General features: G+C 41.7%; 1 protein-coding gene and 1 pseudogene across 7 annotated transcripts in view; one reads left to right on the top strand and one right to left on the bottom strand.

Annotated features, from left to right (window-relative positions):
- MDM2 (MDM2 proto-oncogene) overlaps positions 1–14858 on the bottom strand; it is a 32961-nt gene extending 18103 nt beyond the window's left edge. Inside the window, exons 1-6 of one of the 7 annotated variants that reach the window (XM_030939524.1) lie at positions 14321–14858; positions 13747–13817; positions 13533–13617; positions 9550–9624; positions 6202–6335; positions 2744–2793 (exon numbers count right to left, since the gene is read on the bottom strand). In XM_030939524.1, coding sequence (XP_030795384.1) covers positions 2744–2793; positions 6202–6335; positions 9550–9624; positions 13533–13613 — 340 coding nt within the window. In that variant the 5' untranslated portion in view covers positions 13614–13617; positions 13747–13817; positions 14321–14858. The remainder of the gene's footprint in view (positions 1–2743; positions 2794–6201; positions 6336–9549; positions 9625–13532; positions 13618–13746; positions 13818–14320) is intronic. The other 6 variants (XM_030939521.1, XM_010358750.2, XM_010358748.2 and 3 more) reach the window with 6 other exon arrangements.
- Positions 14859–17324: 2466 nt separating this feature from the next.
- Positions 17325–17797, top strand: LOC104658668 (annotated as a pseudogene).
- The last annotated feature ends 6438 nt before the right edge of the window (positions 17798–24235 follow it).

Consider the following 24235-nt stretch of genomic DNA (forward strand, 5'->3'; position numbering starts at 1 on the left):
TAATAAAAAGGAAGCCCCAGGCCAGGCACAGCGGCTCACGCCTGTAATCCCAGCACTTTGGGAGGCCAACGTGGGAGGATCACCTGAGGTCAGGAGTTTGAGACCAGCCTGGTCAACATGGTGAAACCCTTTCTCTACTAAAAATACAAAAATTAACCAGGCGTGGTGGTAGGCACCTGTAACCCCACCTACTCAGGAGGCTAAGGAAGAAGAATTGCTTAAACCTGGGAAGCAGAGATTGCAGTGATTCAAGATCACGCCACTGCACTCTAGTTTGAGTAACAGAGGAGACTCCATCTCAAAAAAAAAAAAAAAAAAAAAAAGTGACAAAGTTGAGAACATGGAATAGGAGTTCTGAAGTTAATTCTACTGATACCTAAATCAAACTCAGACTGCAAATAATCTGTAAGTTTCCATTTCAGTAATACAATTTTTCTAGTAATGTGCCAAAGTTTATTTAAACAAATGAAGGAATGAATACATCAGGGATACATACTTCAGAAAACTCAAAATACTACTACAAATACTATAATTGTATATTTAGCTATCATACAATTTCTTAAAGAGCTTTAAAACAATAAAATGCCAAATCATCAGCCTAATAACTACTTTTATTCTGGGATAAAATGGAGGTACTTTTCTGGGCTTTAAATCCTAACTTTGGAAGAATAAGTATTCAACACATTTATTAAATACCACATTAATAAAACACTATACTGTGTGATGCAGAATGCAAACCTGAATAGCACATAGGTAACAAAAATATAAACAAGTATAACAGCCAGGTGTGGTGGCTCACGCCTATAATCCCTATACTTTGGGAGGCCAAGGTGAGAGTATCTCTTGAGCTCAGATTGAGACTAGCCTGGGCAACATAGCAAAACACCATTTCTACCAAACATGCAGAAAAATTAGCCAGGCACGGTGGAGTGCATCTGTAGTCCCAGCAACTTGGGAGGCTGAGGGGGAGGATCATTTGAGCCCTGGAGGTGGAGGATGCAGTGAGCCAAGACCACACCACTGCACTTCAAGCAGGGTGACAGAGTGAGAGTCCATCTCAAAAACAAACAAACAACCCACACGTATAACAAAGCAATTTTACAATAAAATCTGAATATGGAATAGAGGAAGTACAAGGGAGTGGTCATTTCATTCTAGGAACTAAATAAGCTCCTGAGAGGTGTTTTTTTGTTTTTGTCTTTTTTAAGAAATGAGGTCTTGCTCGTCACCCGGACTGGAATGGCATGATCACCGTTCACTGCAGTCCTGACCTCCCGGGCTCAAACAATCCTCCTGCCTCAGACTCCTGAGTAGCTAGGACTACAGGCATGCACCACTATACCCAGCTGATTTTTGTAGTTTTTGCAGAGGCAGGATTTTGCCATGCTGCCTAGGCTGGTCTTGAACCCCTAGGCTCAAGTGATCCTCCTGCCTTAGCCTCCTAAAGCGCTGGAATTATAGGCATGAACCATCACACCTGGCCTAACAGCATTTCTTAACTGTAGTTCGAGGATGGGCTTTAGGAAGGGTGTAGTGTACTAGAGACAGCTCTAACCAGCACTCAAAAGCAAACTGTGGGGCTGGGTGCAGTGGCTCACACCTGTAATCCCAGCACCTTGGAAGCCCGAGGCAGGCAGATTGCAAGGTCAGGAGTTCGAGACCACCCTGGCCAATAAGCTGAAACCCTGACTCTACTAAAAATACAAAAATTAGCCGGGCATGGTGGCATAAGCCTTCAGTCCCAGCTACTCGGGAGGCTGAGACAGAAGAATTACTTGAACCTGGGAGGCAGAGGTTGCAGTGAACCGAGATCGTGCCACTGCACTCCAGCCTGGGTGATAGAGCAAGACTCCTTCTCAAAAAAAAAAAAACCAAACTGTGTACATCTCTTCCCAACTCCATGTTTTTAGTTCAAATGAGAGTATCGTACTACGGAAGTCAGCAAGCAAATAAATCTGGGCTTTTCTCATGGAAAGAAGGTTGTAAAACACTTATTGACTTATCCATGTATATGTACCCATGTGCATCTTTCTGGAACAAGAACCCAATGCTTTTATCAGCTTATTTAAGAGATGTGACCCAATCTCTTAAATAAGAGATAACCAATCTCTAATCTGGTTAATAACCAGTTAAGAACCAGAAGTAGAAACATAAAATTCCACTTCCACAAATTGGTAAACAAAATTTTGTCTATAATCAAAGAAAAAGACCCATCCTTCATCCTTACACAAGGTCCTACCTAGGTAACTGTATTATTTCCCAAAGCCTTTCAATACATTTTCAAGGTAGATCACTCCTAAATAGGAGCTTTTGAAATTATAGACCTTTCAAAACAAATCCTAACTCTGATATCCCAAGTCTTAAATTAATGTAACAAGGTATTTAACCTTACATTAGAACCTCAGTATAATGTGAGGGGGAGGATCATTTGAGCCCTGGAGGTGGAGGATGCAGTGAGCCAAGACCACACCACTGCACTTCAAGCAGGGTGACAGAGTGAGAGCCCATCTCAAAAACAAACAAACAACCCACACGTATAACAAAGCAATTTAGTTTAGTTTCATATGTACTTCTAATAAATTTTAGTTTTAGTTCATATGTACTTCTAATAAATTTATCATATTTTTATTACAATATTAAAGCAACTTTCAAAGAGAATCAATTACAAAACATACGCACATGAACAAAAATGTCTTTAAAATGTTTTTATGGTATTTATTCATGATGCTCAAAATTAACTTACCCTGCTGATTGACTACTACCAAGTTTCTGTAGATCATGGTATATATTTTCCTTGTAGACAGAAAAAAAAAATAACAAGAGATGTACATTTTAAAATAATTTGTATTAAGCTAGATTTAACCAGACTTTTACATACATACTTAGTATGAACTACTGCACACATTCAAAACCAAATTTATCATTGGCAAGCTTGTAGGCACATAAAAGCACAATAATTAGTAGCACAATGATTACGTACAGCTACTTGTAATAATTGTTAAAGTCTCTCTAGTTGAAAGATTTCACACTGCCAATTCCTGAAATGTGCTTTGTTTGGACTTTACCAAACCTCAAAAAATGGGTGTGCAAGCAGGAAGCAGTTTAACATACTTATTTTCAAACAGAAATGTTTTCAGCTCTGTGCTTAGTAGCAAACTGCCAAAAAAAAGTATTGAGTTATGCAAAATCCATTAAACACAAACTGCCAAAAAAAGTATCGAGTTATGCAAAATCCATTAAACACAAACTGCCAAAAAAAGTATCGAGTTATGCAAAATCCATTAAATAGGAATTATAATCTTGACTTTCATCAAGCTTCAACTTCCTTTCTTGATCTTAAAACTTATTAACAGAGGCTGGGCGTGGTGGCTCACACCTGTAATCCCAGCACTTCGGAAGGCCAAGTAGGGCGGATCACCTGAGGCCTGGAGTTCAAGACCAGTCTGACTAACATGGAGAAACCCTATCTCTACTAAAAATACAAAATTAGCTGGCCGTGGTGGCGCATGCCTGTAATCCCAGCTACTCGGGAGGCTGAGGCAGGAGAATCACTTAAACCTGGGAGGCGGAGGTTGTGGTGAGCCAAGATCATGCCATTGCACTCCAGCCTGGGCAACAAGGCAAAACTCTGACTCAGAAAAAAAAAACAAAAAAACTTATTAACAGATAAAGCAGCACTCATTCATTCAATAAATACAGACTGAAAACCAACCATGTACCACCAGACACTGGGGAAAACGAAGAATCAAACAGAAATGTATATGCCCTGATTAAGTTTATATCCTAACATGAGGATAATTCATTTACCCCAGTATTCGCTGATATCACAATGGATTTTTCCCTTTTCTTTTTAAACTAAGGATTTGAGAGAGTGTTAGTCACAAAATACTGCTCCTCACTCAATATTAAGAGGAAATATGAATCCCAACTATCTTTTTTCACCCTTGGGAATAAGGATACGGCAACCTAAACCCATAACATTTTTAATTCATATCCTTTTCAAGTCAATAATTTCTCCTATTTCTTATCTCTCAACATTTAGAATTCAAATCCAAGGAAATCATACTTCCAAACATTATCTGAAGATTCAATATTCAGACCAGGCACAGTGGCTCACGTCTGTAATCCCAGCACTTTGGGAGGCCGAGGCAGGCAGATCACGTGAGGTCAGGAGTTCGAAATCAGCCTGGCCAACATGGCAAAACCTCATCTCTACTAAAAATACAAAAAATTAGCTGGACATAGTATCATGCACCTGTAATCCCAGCTACTCAGGAGGCTGAGGCAAGAGAATCACTTGAACCTGGGAGGCAGAGGTTGCAGCCTGGGTAACAGAGCAAGACATCATCTCAAAAAAAAAAAAAAAAAAAAAAAAAAAAAAAAAAAAAAAAAAAACTAGAAGATTCAATAGGTAAAAAATTCACCAATATACCCATATATTTTTTAAATTTATAAAATTAAATCATATATCCCAAGGCCAAGTATAAAATGACAACATATATGGATATTAAACAGAAGTGATTCATCAATGAAAAATTATATATTTATAATATATATTAATTATATAAAAATTATAATATTTAAAAGCTAGATGAAATTAAATACAGTACTATATTTAAAACTAGGTTAAAACACAGTTGCACATAATATACAAATGACTGGTAAAAATAACTTTTGGTAACAAACGGTAGTCCTTTTATTCTCTACTTTTCTTAGTTTTCTGTCATTTCCTAATGTTCAATAATATAATATATACTACGTTTACAATAATGAGGTTGTTTTAAAATTATAAAATCCCTTGCTCAGCTAAGGAAGTTATCTTTTTTAATAAAATAAAATCCCATTTAATTATCATCTTTTCAGCTATACTATTGAGCATTAAATACTAGCAGAAGCTAGTTAACTGTTTCAGGTGAAAGCATTCATTCTATTTATTAACAGAATGAATGCTAAGGCTCAACACCGATTGCCTGTGCTAAATCAAATGTGACAAAGAATTCCAAATGTAGGCCGGGTGTGGTGGCTCACACCTGTAATCCCAGCACTTTGGGAGGCCAAGGGGGGTGGATCACCTGAGGGTAGGAGCTCAGGACCAGCCTGCTCAACATCGCCAAACCCTGTCTCTACTAAAAATACAAAAATTAGCCAGGTGTGGCGGTGGGCACCTGTAATCCCAGCTACTTGGGAAGCCGAGGCAGGAGAATCTTGAACCCAGGAGGCAGAGGTTGCAGTGAGCTGAGATTGTGCCACTGCACTCCAGCCTAGGCCACAGAGCAAGACAACCTCTCAAAAACAAAACAAAAAAAGAATAATTCTAGAAAAAAAAAAAAAATATATATATATATGTGTATATACATATATATATATATATATTTTTTTTTTTTTTCGAGATGGAGTGTTACTCTTGTTGCCCAGGTTGGAGTGCAATGGCGCGATCTCAGCTCACCGCAACCTCCACCTCCTGGGTTCAAGCAATTCTCCTGCCTCAGCCTCCCGAGTAGCTGGGATTACAGGTATGCACCACCATGCCCGGCTAATTTTTTATTTTTAGTAGCGATGGGGTTTCTCCATGTTGGTCAGGCTGGTCTCGAACTCCTGACCTCAGATCATCCACCCGCCTCGGCCTCCGAAAGTGCTGGGATTACAGGTGTAAGCCACTGCGCCAGGTCTAATTCTAGAATACCTGGGTTAAATTCTGCTGGTTAAGTGCCATAATGATAAGTGACCATGAAAATGATCTCCAAAACAGCTAAGGCTCAAATTTAAGCCTTTACTACTTGGTGGTATACTGTTTCTGGGAGTGACTGGAATAAAAATTTATAATAGCTACGACTAATACTTGAATGCTCGGTATGTGCCAAAAACTATGCTTTTTTTATACAACGTCTCTCTTCAAGAGCTTTAACCTCCACCTGAAGTATTTAATTATCCCCATTTTATAAATGGGGAAACAGGTTTAAAGAGGTTAATCTACCTAGTCACAAAACTAGTAAATGATGACTGGGCTAGGTTTCAAACACTGGTTTATAAGATGCCAGAGCTCAGGTTTTCAAATAATATGCCACAGAGCTAAAAAATTAAATTTCAGCATGTCTTTTATATGTTTTACCAGTTTTTCTCTGACAAAAGTGAATGAGGGTAGAGGTGAACTGAAATGTTAGCCCAACGGGCTTTTTACAATGGACTAAACTGAAGAATTACCTGTGCTCTTTCACAGAGAAGCTTGGCACGCCAAACAAATCTCCTAGAAGATCATTTGAACAATATACAATATGTTGTTGCTTCTCATCATATAATCGTTTAGTCATAATATACTGGCCAAGATAAAAAAGAACCTGAAATAGAAATATGATTTCTGAGCATTAAAGAAAACTAAATATTAGTTTTAAATACATTTAATAATATACTATTTATCTGAGTGAGGTAAACAACCAGCAACCATATCCACAACTATGTAGAACAACCACCATTTTGTACTTAGAAGCTACTTTTGGCTGGGCACAGTGGCTCACACGTGTAATCCCAGCACTTTGGGAGGCCGAAGCAGACGGATCACGAGGTCAGGCAACAAAGACTATCCTGGTCCCATCTCTATTAAAAATACAAAAATTAGCCAGGCATGGTGGCGGACACCTGTAATCCCAGCTATTCTGGAGGCTGAGGCAGGAGAATGCTTGAACTTAGGAGGTGGTGGAGGCTGCAGCGAGCTGAGATTGCGCCACTGCACTCCAGCCTGAGCGACAGAGCTAGACTTATCTCAAAAAAAAAAAAAAAAAAAAAAGCTACTTTTAGGGCTTTTCCATTTAATTCGACAGAAGCAAAAATAACTGCTTCTCTATTTACTTAAGTAAACCTTAAAATGTGAGGTTTTTTTCTTTTTATAGACTTTAACTCTGCCCAGATACCTAGATACTAACATATTAGGAAGGGAAAAGGCAGCAAAACAAAAACTGATAGCCATAAAAAGCTGCAGAAACAAAACTCGACTAAAATATGGCAGTGGCCTGGAGTCACTTAGTAAACAGTCATAAACACTATAAACCTCAATAGCCTCTGAGGTCACCAGAGGAGGAGGACAGAAAAACAATCAATCAATGACAGCTACAAAACTGAGAGAATTCTGAGAATGAAATAAACCCTCTAAGGTATCAATTTACTCCATATTATGATAAATAATAAAAATAATGACTTTGAACCATTAATAAAAGTTAAATTACATTCCCTGTGCTGCATTAAGACAAGAAGTTGGCAATACATTTTTAAGATATCCAGATATAAACCCATTAACAACTACCTAAATACGTATGGCATTTTCCAGTTTACAATGTACTTTTTCAAGTATTATCTCACTCTGATATTTCATAGGATTATTGCTGTATTAGAAATGAAGAAACTGGGTTGGGCACAGTGGCTCACACCTGGAAATCTAGCACTTTAGGAGACCGAGGTAAGCAGATCCCTTGAGCCCAGGAGTTCGAGACCAGCCTGGGCAACATAGTGAAACTCCATCTCTACAAAAAAATACAAAAATCAGCCAGGCATGGGGGTAAAAGCCTGTAGTCCTAGCTACTGCAGACACTGAGGTGGGAGGATCACCCGAGCCCACGAGGTCCAGGCTGCACTGAGCAGTGATCATGTCACTGCACTCCAGCCTGGGCAAGAGTGAGACGCTGTCACCAAAAAAAAAAAAAAAAAAAAAGAAGAAGAAACTGGCCCCAGCTCTTCTGACTCAATCCAATGCTCTTTTTACTACTCATACTAGCTTTTACTACCTTCCTGTGTGCCCCAGAACAAAGATCCTATAACTGAGAACTACATCAGACAATACATACACTACTGTTACATAGTTTAGCATAAGCATTCTAAGTCTTTATGATGGCCTTGGCCAATTTTCTCATTTCTATCTACTGATAAATCCATACTGTTTTGTTTCCTTAACTGACTATACAATGATAGTAAGGTCAATCTCAAATTAGCCCTAAAAATACCATTTAACCTGGCACTTCCCTACAAGCACTGTCTTTGGATTTAACTGGCTAAGCAGGCAACAGCCTTAAAGGAATATTCTTATGTGACTGTGGATTGGACAGATTGTTGTCCAGCAGTGGGAAAGGAAAAAGGAAGAGAACTTAGATTTATTCCACCAAATATCCCTTAAGGAAGTTTCTAAAAGTATAGCTGGAGAGGAAAAGGATACGGAAGCTCTTCCTGCCCCACTATACTGTTGTAGGAAAAAAACTTTAATGTTTTAAGTAATCTGAGTCCCACAAACTAAGTGGGAGAGAGAGAGAGAACAGGCATATTTCAATCACACTGAAATTTTGCCTAAGGTGGCTCAATCTCTCACTGAAAAGCATGAAAATCATGCTTCTGTGCACAAATTTAAAGCTGGGGAATGCATTAAAATGCTGGATCCATTAAATAGAATATATGGTCATGAATCAGCTCACCTCTATCCTAGAAAGATCAGTATACTGTACTCATGTATCTCTAGTGCAGAAGTTCTTAACCTGGGATCCAGGGATACCCAGGAAGTCCTTGGATAGAATTCAGGGGGTCCATTAATTCGGATGGGAAAAAAATTCTATCTTTATTTTCACAAACTTCTAACTAGAATTTAGCTTTTCTTTCGATTATAAATGTAGGCAACAAATCACAACAGCACAACAGTATTAATACCTGTGATTTCATCACCAACAAAAATCATAGGTGTTTTCATATCATACTGTGCTTATGGCAAACATTTCAAAATATGACTTATATTCCTCACTAAATCAAAATCATATTTATTGGCCATGCATGGTGGCTCATGCCTATAATCCCAGCATTTTGGGAGGCCAAGGCAGGTGGATCACCTGAGGCTAGGAGTTCAAGACCAGCCTGGCCAACATGGCAAAACCCTGTCTCTACTAAAAATACAAAGAATTAGCCAGGCATGGTGGCAGGTGCCTGTAATCCCGGCTTCGTGGGAGGGTGAGGCAGAAGAGTGGCTTAAATCTAGAGGTGGACGTTGCAGTGAGCCAAGATCATGCCACTGCACTCCAGCTTGGGTGACAGAGCGAGACTCCATCTCAAAAAAAAAAACCAAAAAAACACTATATTTATTATAACTGCTTCTAAATCTTAGTACTTATTGTGTTAATAAAAAAAAGCACATATATCACAAACTAGTTTACTATTTTGGTAACCGTATTTTAGTATGTTTCCTTTGTAATTCTATACATTTTATTTCATATATTTAAAAACATGATTCTTAGAAGGAGTTACCAGTCTAAGAAGGCTTTTACCAGCCTACCAAAGGGTTCACAGCATAAAATGGTCAAGCACCCCTACAGGGCTTCTGCTTATCTGAGTTCCTAGCTGAGAAATGAAACTCGAGTATAATTAGAATTTTCAGCTTTAAAATATAGTCCAAATGACCACAAAATTAAATGTTGCTGCTTAATGAAAAATCCTTCTATATGGCCAATTTCTCCCCACAGTCTTGAAAACTTTAAGTATGGCTACATGTAACTAGTAAGATACTAGTTATCGCTTGATTCAGCTTACCTCTTTCATAGTATAAGTGTCTTTTTGTGCACCAACAGACTTTAATAACTTCAAAAGCAATGGCTTTGGTCTAACCTATAAAGAGAAAAGAGCTGTTATTATACTTCCAAAATTATCCCAGAACTATAGGCCCTGCAGCAAATATATCCATCAATTTCAATAAAGGGGATTTGGAAAAAATGCTGGGGAGGATCTAATTATTATGCAAGTATCATGGACTCATCAAGTATCATTAGTTGTGATCAAAGATAGCATCCAATCCAAGACAGAAAAAATTACTTTTTCCTTCAGCTATTTATATTACCTGCTTACTGCCTTACAAACAACCATAAATTCTTAAGATCCAATGAGCTTACTGTACTGATCCAATGAGCTTACTGCAAGCTAACTTAGAGAATCAAAGAGAAATGAATAAATCTTTAGAGTGGATCCTATTATCAATTTTCTCTAAAGATTAGGTTCCTGAAAGCTAGAGAACTTAACTAACCTAAGCTGACAAGAGTAATTAAGAACAGATCAGACACAGCAACCCAGGTCCCTCAACTACAACTCACCATTTTCTTCCTACTGTATCATGCTGCCTCTTAGTTGGTCTACATTTCAAATATTTACTTGACAAACATTTACTGAGCTAATACTATGCACTGGACAGTGGTAGGTACTGCAAAAAAAATTACAAATAAGACATATGACCTGTATTCAAGGAGCCTGCCAACTAGATTAGGGGTCAATTTTTTTCTGTAAAGAGCCAGACTGTTAAGTATCTTAAGCTTTTCATACAAATGGTTCTATCCAGGTAAAAAGTATACTTATTATGTAAACCAACGGGCAAGGTTGCATTCCAGTAAAATTTTCTTTACAGAAAGAAAGGAAGCTGGCTGGGCGAGGTGGCTCATGCCTATAACCCCAGCACTTTGGGAGACTGAGTGCCAGAGGTTCGCTTGAGGCTAGGTGTTCAAGACCAGCCTGGGCCATACTGAGAGACTCCACCTTTACAAAAACATTTAAAAACTAAAAAACAGGCAACAGGACAAAGCTGGCCAACAGGCTAAAGTTTGCCTGCCACTTATCTAGAAGTTTTACAAATGGTATTGAGAAAATAATCGCCATGGGGGAGGGGAATGTAATGTACTTATATGCACTTTCTCCCTTCCTTTTACCAAAACCTGCAAAACTCAAGTATCTTTACAGCTTGCCACCACCACACAAACTGGTACCTCTGCACCTCTCTTTGATATGCCCCAGTCCTGTGTCTAAATCTGACAGCTGTTTAAAATCTGACAGCACCCCCACTGGGACTGTCTTAAAAACAGATTTTTAAAAATTGCCTATTTCCAGCTAATCAATAAAACAAATATTAAACAACTGAAAAATTTAAAATACATATTGAATTATTAATTTTTCTGATTGCACTTTTTTTAACTGTGCTTACATATGCAACTTTACTTTCAGGCAAAAGAATGAATTCTCTCAAAAAAGATTTAAAAATTATCTTTTTTCTTCTGAATTTTTAATATATGCTATATTAGCTTCAAACTAGATAAAATAACTCTAAGTAAAAATCTGTAATGGAAGATGGGTGTGGTGGCTCAGGCCTGTAATCCCAGCACTTTGGGAGGCTGAGGCAGGCACATCACCTGAGGTCAGAAGTTCAAGACCAGCCTGGCCAACACAGCAAAACTCCGTCTCTATTAAATACACAAAAATTACCTAGGTGTAGGCCAGGCACAGTGGCTCACACCTATAATCTCAGCGCTTTGGGAGGCCAAGACAGTTGGATCATGAGGTCAGAAGTTCAAGACCAGCCTGGACAACATGGTGAAATCCTATCTCTACAAAAAATACAAAAATTAGCCGGGTGTGGTGGTGGGTGCCTGTAATCCCAGCTACTCGGGAGGCTGCAGCAGAACTGCTTGAACCCAGGAGGCGGATGTTGCAGTGAGCTGAGATCATGCCACTGCACTCCAGTTTGGGCAACACATCAAGACTCAGTCTCAAAAAAAAAAAAAAAAAAAAATTCTGTAATGGAAAGCCATCAGTATATTAGTGACTTAAAAGACATGTATTAATGAGAAATGGCTATAAAAGATAATAGCATTCGTAATCTTACATTGAAGAACAGGAAGATAAATTACAGGTAAAGATCTAAATATCTAAAAAATTTAAATCTAGAAGAAAATATAGGAATATATTTGCAAGATAGGAGACTTCTTCCAAAGCATGGTAAGAAATTCAAAAGCCAACAAATTTTACTTCATAGAATTGTTCTCAATGGGGAAAAGAAAACATAAAAGCAAATGCTACATTAGTAAGCAACAAAAGTTAAACATACTTGAAACACATAGAGCTATTCCAACTACTAAGAAAAATTTTAAAGAACCAAAAGGAAAATGGCCAGAGAAGACGAGGCAAATCCCAGAAAAAACAAATGACTTAACAAAATGGAGGCCTGGTGCAGTGACTCATGTCTGTAATCCCAGCACTTTGGGAGGCCGAGGCAGGCAGATCACATGAAGTTGGGAGTTCGAGACCAGCATGACCAACATGGAAAAACCCCATCTCTACTAAAAATACAAAATTAGCTGAGCATGATTGGGCGTGCCTGTAATCCCAGCTACTTGGGAGGCTAAGGCAGGAGAATCGCTTGAACCTGGGAGGCAGAGGTTGCAGTGAGCCAAGATCTCACCATTGCACTCCAGCCTGGGCAACAAGAGTGAAACTGTCTCAAAAAAAAAGGAAAGGTGCCCAGCCTCACCAAGAAACTAGGGAAAAATGAATTTAAACAATGGCACAGTACCTTTTATCAAAAAAAAAAGTAATAATAATTAAAGATTGGTAATATTCAGTGTTGGCAGGAGTGAAACTGTTAGAGCCTTTTGGTGAGCAAGTTACCAGCAGCAATCAAATATGAGCAAAATTTAGGACTCAGGAGTTCTAATTCTATAAAATATTTTTCTTTTTTCTTTTTTTAAGACGGAGTTTCACTCTTATCGCCCAGGTTGGAGTAAAATGGCGCAATCTTGGCTCACCGCAACCTCTGCCTCCCAGGTTCAAGTGATTCTCCTGCCTCAGCTTCCTCAGCAGCTGGGATTATAGGCACGCGCCACCATGCCCGAGTAATTTTTGGATTTTTAGTAGGGACAGGGTTTCACCATGTTGGCCAGGCTAGTCTTGAACTCCTCATCTCAGGTGATCGGCCCGCCTTGGCCTTCCAAAGTGCTGGGATTACAGGGGTGAGCCACCGCACCCAGCCTATAATTCCATAAAATCTTTCTTACTGAAATAGTCACACAGGATGGATGTACAAAGCAGCACTATCTGTAATACTCAAAAACAGGAGGCAATTTTTAAAAAGCTGTCAGTAAAGGCATAATTTTTTAAATGGCATACTCATGCTGTGAAATACTATGCAGCCATTAAAAAGAATTCTGTAGACTTTATTGACAAGGATGCAAGTCACAGAACAATGTACTAACAGTTTCGTCTTGTTAGTACAACAAACAGGACAATAACAGATTTAAATTCAAATGTAAATACATGTGGGTATGCACACAGAAAAAATCTAAAAGGGAACATGGAGCAAAAAGACGAATTTTCACGTTTTACTTTAAAATTTCTCTAATGACAAAAATCTTTAAAACAAGCGTGAATAATTTTTGTGACTTTTAGAAATCATTTTTAAAAATTAAATACTGGGAGGTCAAAAAGGAAAAAAAAAATCAGTCACATAACAAACATAACTTCAACCACGCTTAACAATATAATGGAACTAATTTTTAAAGCCTATGTGGCAAAGGGCTAAGAAAATACTGACCAGTTCTTAACAGTTATTAACTCCACGCAGATATGCCCGAGGTAGCACACTTTAAGTTATGCACATACAATGTCATTTACAGAGCCATGCTACAATTGAGGTATATGAAATTTAGTTTATCACTTCATAAAATAAATTCTTAAAAGTTACACGAGACAAAAATACTAACCAGGGTCTCTTGTTCAGAAGCTGGAATCTGTGAGGTGGTTACAGCACCATCAGTAGGTACAGACATGTTGGTATTGCACATCTGCCTACAAGAAGGAAAAAAAAGACACGATGAAAACTGGAAATCATGAAACATCTGTGAAAAATACATCATATATAAAGGACATAAACAACGCCTTTGTTAAAACTAAAGCTACAAGCAAGTCGGTGCTTACCTGAATCAGTAGAGAAAAAGTGGTGTGCGTCCGTGCCCACAGGTCTACCCTCCAATCGCCACTGAACACAGCTGGGAAAATGCATGGTTTAAATAGCCCCAGCTGGAGACAAGTCAGGACTTAACTCCTTTTACTGAAGTTTCGGAACGTGTCTGAACTTGACCAGCTCAAGAGGAAAAGCTGAGTCAACCTGCCCATGGAAGCGGCCCAATCCCGCCCAGACTAAGCGCAGTATTCGCAAGAGCGACCCGACAGGCCCCTGCGATAACCCGGACCCCCCAGCCGAGGCGACCCCGCAGCCCCCAGGCCACGTGACCTTTACCCTGGACTCCCGCGGAGACCTCCGAACCACTCCCGCCCCCCACCGCCGGGAGAGCCGTCCGAAACCCCGCCCTCCTCCCTGGCGGCGACTGCCTAGCCCCAGTCCAACAAAACCTCCGCAAAGCCACGTGCCCCGCGCCCCCAGCCACTAAACGCACAAAGGCTGCGAGCGGGCAGAGGCTGGGAACCAGCAATGGAGGGGACACCGTCACAGCCCAGAACCAGAAGTGACCGCTCACTGCCGGGCCGGTACCTGCTCCTCACCATCCGGGGTTTTCGCGCTTGGAGTCGGGGGTCCCTCGAGACTCCCCAGTTTCCTTCACGGGGCCCGCGGAAGCACGACGCCCTGGGCCTCGGGGACCATTCCACTCTCGGGGCCAGGGCACTGGGCGCTCGAATGCACTAATCCGGGGAGGGACGGGGCTGCTGACTGCGAAAGCAGCAGGATCTCGTTCAGAGGGGTCGGGGCCGCCCCTCGGGCTCGGCTTCTTGCTCCATTTTCCCGACACACAGGGCCGGACACGGCCCACAAGCAGCCAACCTAGCCGCGGTGCCGCGCTGCGCGCCCCCTACCGCCGAAGAGGAGCGCGCGGGGTGTCGCGGCGCATCCGGGCATTTGTGCGCGCGCACATACCCGGCCCAGCTTCCGCCAATTGGGTGCGGGGCTCGGCCGCACCGCCTCTGGGAAGATGGAGTTGGGAGTGTCGCCCCGCGGGCGCGGCGGACTCTGAGGCGGGGTGGGTGTTTTGGCCGCGAACTGGGCGGGTGGGGCTCGGCCCGGGGCGCGGCGCCTGCCTGGCTTGGCACTGGGACACTCCTTTAGCCGTTGCGCTATTTTTGTATTTCTTGTGTTTACACTTCCCGCCCGCGGTGGAAACTGCGACAAATGCGGATCTCCGTGTCGCTGTTACCAAAAAGAAACCAAAATTAACAGCTGTTTAATACGTTAAGCCCACTGCACTAGCCGCTGGAGTTGTACACAAATGAGTTAAGGCCTGTTTTTAAAAAAGATTAAAAATAGCACTTAAGGCAGGCTTATGCACCGGTGCATACAGCTGTTCTGGTTGGAGAACAAAGACGCTGGCTAGCGTTGGTGGGGAGGGGAGCGGTTACTCCGCGCTTTTAGAATGTTTGGGTTTGGCCTGGCGCGGTGGCTCACGCTTGTAATCCCATCACTTTAGGTAGGCCGAGGCCGGTGGATCACTTGAGGTCAGGAGTTCAAGACCAGCCATGGCCAACGTGGGAAACGCCGTCTCTACTAAAAACTACAAAAATTAGCTGGGCATGGTGGCGGGCACCTATAATCCCCTACTCGGGAGGCTGAGGCAGGAGAATCCCGTGAACCCGGGAGGCGGAGGCTGCAGTGAGCCAAGATCATATCGCTGCACTCCAGCCTGGGCGACAGGGCGAGACTCTTTCTCAAAAAAAAAAAAAAAAAAAGTTTGGGTTTGTTAATCTACATATTCATTATCATTAAAATATATATTTATATGTTACGCACTCATTCTGACTCACCTACTTGCCCACAGAGGTGTGGCAAAAACGTTTTTGATGGGGTCTCATAAGTTGAGGACATAAAGAATTGAGTTAGCTAAATCCAAAAACACAGCCGTTGCAAAGAAGGAACACCTTTCTTTGGCCAGTAAGTGATTAGCTCCTTGTGAACAAGGGCCTTTTTAAATAAAGTTATATCCTTCCCTTCTGCAGCTTTTTTTATAAAGTTATATCCTTCCCTTCTCTTGCTTCCCAGCCTACCAGAAAGGAACCTTCCTTAAACATAGTGGTCACTCAGTTGATTGAAGTTGATTGCCAATATTATTAACTTAAGAGATTTAATATGTGGCTTTTAAAAAGATAATATCATCTTCATCAGATCAAATACAGTGGGGTTTCTAATTGTTAGACTCAGTGCTTGACATTGAATGAAAGAAAATCTCAAGCAGTGAGAAAATGTAAGCATGAAAAGAAAAATAAGTGATAACTCTGGGCACGGTGGCTCACGCCTGTAATCCCAGTACTTTGGGAGGCTGAGGTGAGCGGATCACGAGGTTAGTAATTCAAGACCAGCCTGGCCAACATGGTGAAACCCTGTCTCTACTAAAAACACAAAAATTAGCCGGGCCCAGTGGCGGGCGCCTGTAATCCTAGCTACTCGGGAGGCTGAGGCAGAAGAATCGCTTGATCCCGGGAGGCAGAAGTTGCAGTGAGCAGAGATCGCGCCACTGCAGTCCAGCCTGGGTGACAGAGCAAGACTCCGTCTCGGAAGAAAAAAAAAAAAAGATAAGTGATAGAGGTTGATATTTGTTAAATATCAAGTGAGCGAATAGGTTTGTGCTATAAAAGTTAAGAGACATAATTAATTGCTTAGTGAATGCTGGAGGCAGTTCACAAAGGCCTCAGAGAAAGTCACATATTTTGTGTCTTGAAAGATGGTGAGACTTAAATAAACACAGAAGGTATTCCAGGCACAAGAAAACTATCAAAAAATACAGAAAGGAAAATATAAAGAGGACTGTTTGAGTTACAGTAAATCAGTTTGACTTGCGCGAAAGTCAAGAAGAAGTTTTAAGAACTTGGAGTCTCCTTAAATGCCAAGCAAGGAAATTTGGGCTTTAGACAGAGTAGATAGTAGGAGCATAAAAACAGGTGATTTGCTTCAAACTCTATTTTAACAGGACCACCAGGAGTTAATTCAAACTCAGAATAGTCGGGCCAGCTGCCTTCTGGACCGACTTTCCCCCTTCTCATTGGCCTTGTGCTTTGAAAAAATTCTCTTGACAAAGTTATTATAGTATAAACAAAAGGCAGAACTGATAAGATGAGTCCTTTTCTAATGGAACCAGAAAAGAAGGGGCAGAAATGAAGGCAGAAGGGAGAAGCGGGGGTGGGGGAGAGAGAGAGAAGCAAAAAGGATTCACTCAAGAACCTGGTATTCAAAACTATGTGTACCAGCACTACCACAGCGGTGTGACTCAGTGTCCACCTAAGGCATGATGATACTGCTTACCAAAAAAAGTATGGAGGGAATGAAAAGTTGGGTTAGTTTTAAGTGATGCGTCACAGAACAGAATTCAGTGGTAAAAAGCTTAGGCTGGGAACAGAGCTTGAAACAGCAAAGGAATGAGAGGAACGACCAAAAAGCCAAGGGCCATATAGTGATGTCCGAAAAATCAGAATCAAGTAATAATATTGAATACTGCAAAAGTCAGAGAAAATGCGGAATAAGAAAGCAAGCGATCTGGAAAGTGGCGAGTAAGATGGAATATGAGGAGGTCGCTGAGAGCTGGGAGGAGGCGGTAGACAGGGGGGAAATAGACGTCTGGAAGAAAAACTGAAGATCACACAAAACCAGCAGGAAATCCAAATCTCCCAAAGTGCCCATTGTGATTCAGGACGATAGTTTTCCCCCCCGGTACCCCCTCCACCGCATCCTCAAGAGGCCCACCAGCAACGGTGTGGTCAACAGCCCCAAGTCCGCTAGCAGACCCGCCCTTCCAGTCAAGTCCCTGGCACAGCGGGAGGCCGATTATGCGGAGACTCGGAAGGGGATCCTGGGCAGCGCCGCCCGGAGGAAAAGCAGGAGAAACCCATCCTCGATAGGCCTTCCTCTGATCTTCTTCCCTTCAGGCTAACCAGGATCTCCCAACCCGAAGACAGCAGGCAGCCCAATAATGTGATCAGACAACCTCTGGGTCCTGATGGGTCACAAGACTTCAAACAGCGCAGATAAATGCAGGCAAGAAGATACGGCGCGACTGCAGCGTCAACGCCTCCTGCGTCGTCCGCCAAGGGTTGCACTTTCGTGGCAGACAGCTGGACTTGAGCAGCAGGAACCTGACTTACTTGCCCGGTGATCTCCGTTGCTCCGCCACTGTGACCTTGAACCCCAGGCACTGTGACCTCCCCCCTTCTCCCCTTCCCACTGTGATTGGCACTTCGACAAGGACTGTCCCAAGTCAATGGAAAGGGAAAGGGTGGGGGTTAGGAGAAGGTTGCAGGGGAACCCACCAAGTACTCAGAGAGTCAGACAGGGCCAGAAATAACGGTTTATCATGCTCATTAATTTGGGATTTCAAAACACAAATGAACTCACACCTACCCACCCCCAAGTGCATGTCTTTATCACTTAAAAGGTGAGTTCCCTTTGAAAAAAAAAAAGAAAGCAAACCATCTGCTCACTCTAAAAGCAGTTGCTATTGTTTGTGACTTTACCATTTAAAAAAATAACAGACCAGCTGCTGCTGTTTGTTTGCATTCCACAGTTATCCAGTGTCACTTTGCCCTTTGCTGTGCTTACTTGAAGTTTCTCTAGAGGCAAACTGCTTATTTTTAGTAGCGTTGTTCTTGATGCCCAAGAGGTGTTCCAAGAGGTTGAGATATTTTGAGTGTCTTTATATTCTTTGGGACATAAACTCTGCAAACAAGGCCCACACCTGTAATCCCAGCATTTTGGGAGGCCAAGGTGGGAGGATCTGTTGAGGCCAAGAGTTTGAGACCAGCCTGAGCAACATGGCGAAACCCTGTCTCTACAAAATGCAAAAAAATTAGCCAGGCATGGTGGCACTCACCTGTAGTCCTAGCTACTTGGAAGCCAGAGATGGGAGGATGGCTTGAGCCTGGATAGGTTGTGTGTGATCCTGCCACTGCACTCCAGCCTATGTGACAGAATGAGACCATGTCTCAAAGAAAAAAAAGTCTACAATAGACTTATCTTGACCCAAGGGCCATTTCATACTTTATTAATCACAACTAATGTTTTTTCTTTCATGTTTTTTTTTAGATGGAGTCTCACTCTGTCACCCAGGTTGGAGTGGTGGCATGATCTCAGCTCACTGCAGCCTCCACCTCCCAGGTTCAAGTGATTCTCCTGCCTCAGCCTCCCGAGTAGCTGGGATTACAAGCTTGCACCACCATACATGGCTAATTTTTGTATTTTTAGTAGAGACTGGGTTTCACCATGTTGGCCAGGCTGGTCTCGAACTCCTAGCCTCAGGTGATTCACCCACCTCGCCCTCCCAAAGTGCTGAGATTACAGGCATGAGCCACTGTGCCTGGCCACTACTAATCTTTAAAGCATGGTGAAAACGAAACAAGATTTAGCTCAGAAACCATGTTTAGAATGCTGAGTTTCACAATATTTATGAGACTATCTAAAATTACAGAAGTAGTTCAAATTCCATATGTCTTTCCAAACATCTGAAACTGAATAGTGTTATTTAAAAGGCAAAATCCGGGCTGGGCACAGTGGCTCACGCCTGTAATCCCAGTACTTTGGGAGGCCAAGACAGGCAGATCACTGAAGGTCAGGAGTTTGAGACCAGCATGTGAAACCCCGTCCATGCTGAAAATAACAAAAATTAGCCAGGCGTGGTGGTGCAAGCCTGTAATCTCAGCTACTTGGGAGGCTGCGGCAGCAGAATCGCTTGAACCTGGGAGGCAGATGTTGCAGTGAGCTGAGATTGTGCCACTGCACTCGAGCCTGGGCAACAGAGCAAGACTCTGTCCTGGAAAATTAAAAAGTAAAAAATAGGCTGGGTGCGGTGGCTCACGCCTGTAATCCCAGCACTTTGGGAGGCTGAGGCGTGTGGATCACGAGGTCAGGAGTTCAAGACCAGCTTGGCCAGCATGGTGAAACCCCGTCTCTACTAAAAATACAAAAAATTAGCTGGGTATGGCGGTGCATGCCTGTAATCCCAGCTACTCTGGAGGCTGAGGCAGAATTGCTTAAACCTGGGAGGCAGAGATCGTGCCACTGCACTCCAGCCTGGAAGACAGAACGAGAGCGAGACTCCATCTCGATAAATAAATGAATAAATAAAGTAACAAATAAAAAGCAAAATCCCAGCAAATAGTGGATACAAAGACTTTTTGTTTTTACTTTAAAAATTAATCAACTTTTTGTTTAATTTGACTGAAACATGCAGAAACTTTCACAGAACAATATTCAGCAAAAGAAACCACCACCTCAAGTTCTGCTCTGAAGAAAAAAAAAAGAAAAAAAGAAACCACTACCCAGAATTTACATTTGTCATTCCTGCATCAAACATATTTTTTTCATTTTTTATTTATTTATTTTTGAAACAGAGTCTTGCTCTGTCGCCCATGCTGGAAGGAAGTGAGCCGAGATTGTGCCACCATGCCTGGCTAATTTTTACTATTTTTTAGTAGAGACAGGGTTTTACCATGTTGGCCAGGCTGGTCTCGAACTTCCCACCTCAAGCAATCCACCTGCCTTGGCCTCCCAAAATGCTGGGATTACAGGTGTGAGTCACTGAGCCTGGCCTAAATATATTTTTTCAATGAAACTGCTTAAAAAAGTAAAATTTCACTGTTATTCTTTATCCCATTCCCCTCCGCTTGATAATGATCAATTTGATGCCCGTCCACTAAGTCTGTGTTTTATACATTCACTGTAAATATATGAATCCATAAACAACAGGGACAGTAGACTGCATACCTATAAGAGAATAGTCAGCCTTAGAGTAAGTTTCAATATGTAACAGGAAAAGCTCTCCTTATCTTTTTCAGGATTGTTTTGGCTCTTCCTGGGTGTTAACTTTTAGAACCAGTTTGTCTAATTCACAAAAAAAAATCCTCTTGGGATTTTGCTTTGCGTTGCATTGGATTGTTAGACTAATTTGACTTCTTTTCAGTATGAATTCTTCCCAGATAAGAACATGATATATCACTCCATTTTTTAGGTCTCTCTTAACATCCTTTAATAATGCTTTATCGTTTCCTCCTTAAAGCTCTTGTATGTTTGGCTAGCTTTCTTCTGAGGTGCTTAAGTTTTATTGCTGTTTATAAATTATACCTTTTAAAATTTTATTTTCTATTTGGTTATTGCTGCCATATGAAACAATTACTCATTTTTGTGTTTTGATCTTATAGCCAGCCAGCAATACTGCTTTTTTTTTTTTTTTGAGATGGAGTCTCACTCTCACCCAGATGGGAGTGCAGTGGCATAATCTCGGCTCCCTGCAGTGTCTGCCTCCCTGGTTCAAAGAATTCTTCTGCTTCAGCCTCCTAAGTAGTTGGGACCACAGGCACGTGACACCATGTCTGGCTAATTTTTGTATTTTTACTAGAGATGGGGGTGTCGCCATGTTGGCCAGGCTGGTCTCAAACTCCTGACGTCGTGATCCGCTCACCTCGGCCTCCCAAAGTGCTGGGATTACAGGCTGCATTTTCTTTTATTATTCAGTACTATTAGTTTTTCAGTAGATGCTCTTGGGTTTTCTTTGTAGATAATATCATTTGCAAAAATCACTAATTTGTCTCTTCCTTAAATCTCTTTTTCATTTTCTTACAACCATTAGAATGGAATAGTAGCAATGATAGTGGGCATCCTCATCTTATTCATGACATTAGTAAAAATGCTTTTAAAATGTGATGTTTGCTGTAAATTTTAGGTAGATGCTCTTTATTACATAAAAGTTTCCTTCTATTCCTGGTTTTTTTAGGTTATAAAAAAGTATGAATGAGTGTTCAGTTTTGTACACTGCTTTTTTATGCATCTGGAAATCACCATGTGGCTTTTCTCCTTTAATCTGTCTATGTGGTGAGATTATATTGATAGATTTCTAATACTGACCTTCCTTGTTTTACTCAGATAAAATTCTACTTAGTTACAAAAGATCTCTTTTTTTGGACATTTATGGACGAATTTTTAACAGGAAAAGTATTACATGATGATATGGGGACATAATTGAGTTCCTGCTCTTAGAAGGTAACAAATATTTCAGAGATTTTAGTAAGAATATTGCCCTGTTAAGAACATTCAGTTCTCTAAAGCTAAGTTCAAATAAGGCCCAATTCTTGGCCTGAGACTCTGGTTCCCACAGAGGCAATACAGGCTGAACTGGTTTGATAACTTTTACCACTGAGAGCTTTTTTTTTTTTTTTTTTGAGACGGAGTTTTGCTCTTATTGTCCAGGTTGGAGTGCAATGGCGCGATCTCGGCTCACTGCAACCTCCGCCTCCCAGGTACTAAGCGATTCTACTGTCTCAGCCTCCCAAATAGCTCAGATTACAGGCATGTGCCACCATACCCAGCTAATTTTTTTGTATTTAGTAGAGACATGTTTCACTATATTAGGCTGGTCGTGAACTCCTGACCTCAAGTGATCCACCCGCCTCAGCCTCCCAAAGTGCTGGGATTATAGGCGTGTGCCACTGCACCCAGCCACGACTGAGAGTTTTAAGAAAGGACCAGTAACAATAGAAGTCATCCTTTGGTGGAATGAAGAGTTTATAATCTCCCAGCTGACCTAAATCTGAGATCTGTGATCATATCTTGTCTGACAGTTACAGAGCCAGTCAGCTGGCAGAAGAAAGGTAGTGAGGTTGAGCAGCATCCCCACTCTTTGGGGTGGAAAGGTTGCTGGAGTTTCCCCCAGATTAAGTGGTTCCTGGAGAAGATGGAAGGAGTATAAGCAGTTCTGCTGGTAACTCCTAAGATGGCCACTACCTGGGTAATAGAACCCTGGAAACAAATGACATAGGATATCTATTGGTAGTATGTGCTGGACTAGGGCAAAAGAAGTTGAGCTTCATTCACATACCTCTGCTCAACTTCCTACCAGGACCATGCCACAAGTCTTTGGAGAAATATCATTTGGACACCTGCCAGATGGAGGGAACTGATGGCCAGTTGGTAATAATCAGAGAAACTGGGACAACCAGTAGAAAGGGGCAGAAATGTTTCCCATCATCTAGCTGAGGTTGTTCATACAATGAACCACAGTTATGTCCTGCTAATAAAAGGGCAACTAATTTTGAAGGGCAATTATGTAAAGAAATGTAATTTTCCTCTTCTTCCTCCTTGCCACTCCAACTGGTATTAGGATGGCAGGAGTCATGTGTGGTTTTCTATTACTGTGTAACAAATTACCATAAATGTAGTAGCTTAAAGCAACACAAATTATTAGCTCACAGTCCATATATCAGAAATCCAGGTAGGCTCACCTGGTTCCTCTGCTCCAGGTGTCATAAAGCCTAAATCAAGGTGTGGGCCAGTTTGGGCTCTTAGCTAGAGGATCTAGGGAAGAACCTGCTTTCTAGCTTATTCAAATTGTTAGCCAAATTCAGTTCCTTGTGGTTGTAGGATGGTTGTCCCCTTTGTCTTGCTGGCAGTGAGGACCACTCTCAGCTCCTGAGGGCTTCCTGCATTCCTTGCCACACACTCCCCTCCATCTTCAAGCCAGCAACAGGGTGTTGAATCGCCCTTGTGCTTCGAACCTGACTTACTCTCCTGCTACCAGCCAGAAAAAACTCTGACTTTAAAGGCTCATGTGATTTGATGAGGCCAACCCAGATCATCTCCCTTTTGCCATATAATGTAACAGAATCATGGGAGTAATATCTCCTCATATTCACGGGTTCCTCCCACACTTAAAGGGGAGGGGATCATCCATAGGCAAGGTCACTGGGAGTCATTCTTGGAATTCTGAGTACAAGTAATAACTGGGAAGACAGAATGGGATGTGACAAGACCACCTATGCCCTACATCCCACACCCCCATTCCCAGTTCCAGGTCACCGGGGCCACAAGTCCAGCCTGTTCTGGTGAGAGAAGGAAAGCTTTGAACCAAATATTACTTGAAGTTTCAAAATGAAGAAGTCAATATTAATAACTGAAATGAGACTGCTTTAAAAACTAAAAGAACTGGCTGGGCACGGTGGCTCACACCTGTAATCTCAGCACTTTGGGAGGCTGAGGCGGGTGGATCACGAGGTCAGGAGATCAAGACCATCCTGGCTTACACGGTGAAACCCCGTCTCTACTAAAAAGATACAAAAAAATTAGCTGGGCTTGGTGGTGGGCGCCTGTGGTCCCAGCTACTTGGGAGGCTGAGGCAGGAGAATGGCACGAACCTGGGAGGCAGAGCTTGCAGTGAGCCAAGATCATGCCACTGCACTCCAGCCTGGGCAAAAGAGTGAGACTCCATCTCAAAAAAACTAACTAACTAAAAGAACTGAAAGAGTATGGATTTGAATTAGATGTCATTGAGGGAGGCTGCTTCCCAATGAAAAAGGGTATTACATGGTACAGTCACCAAAACACATTTGATTGCAGTAAAACTCCAATAAGGAACCCTTTATATTGATCTTTTTAAATTAGGGCTTTTTTGTGTGGGTTTTAGAGATTGATCTATATTGTTCTTTC

Source organism: Rhinopithecus roxellana, chromosome 10 (assembly GCF_007565055.1).
Source record: "Rhinopithecus roxellana isolate Shanxi Qingling chromosome 10, ASM756505v1, whole genome shotgun sequence".
Taxonomy (NCBI): domain Eukaryota; kingdom Metazoa; phylum Chordata; class Mammalia; order Primates; family Cercopithecidae; genus Rhinopithecus; species Rhinopithecus roxellana.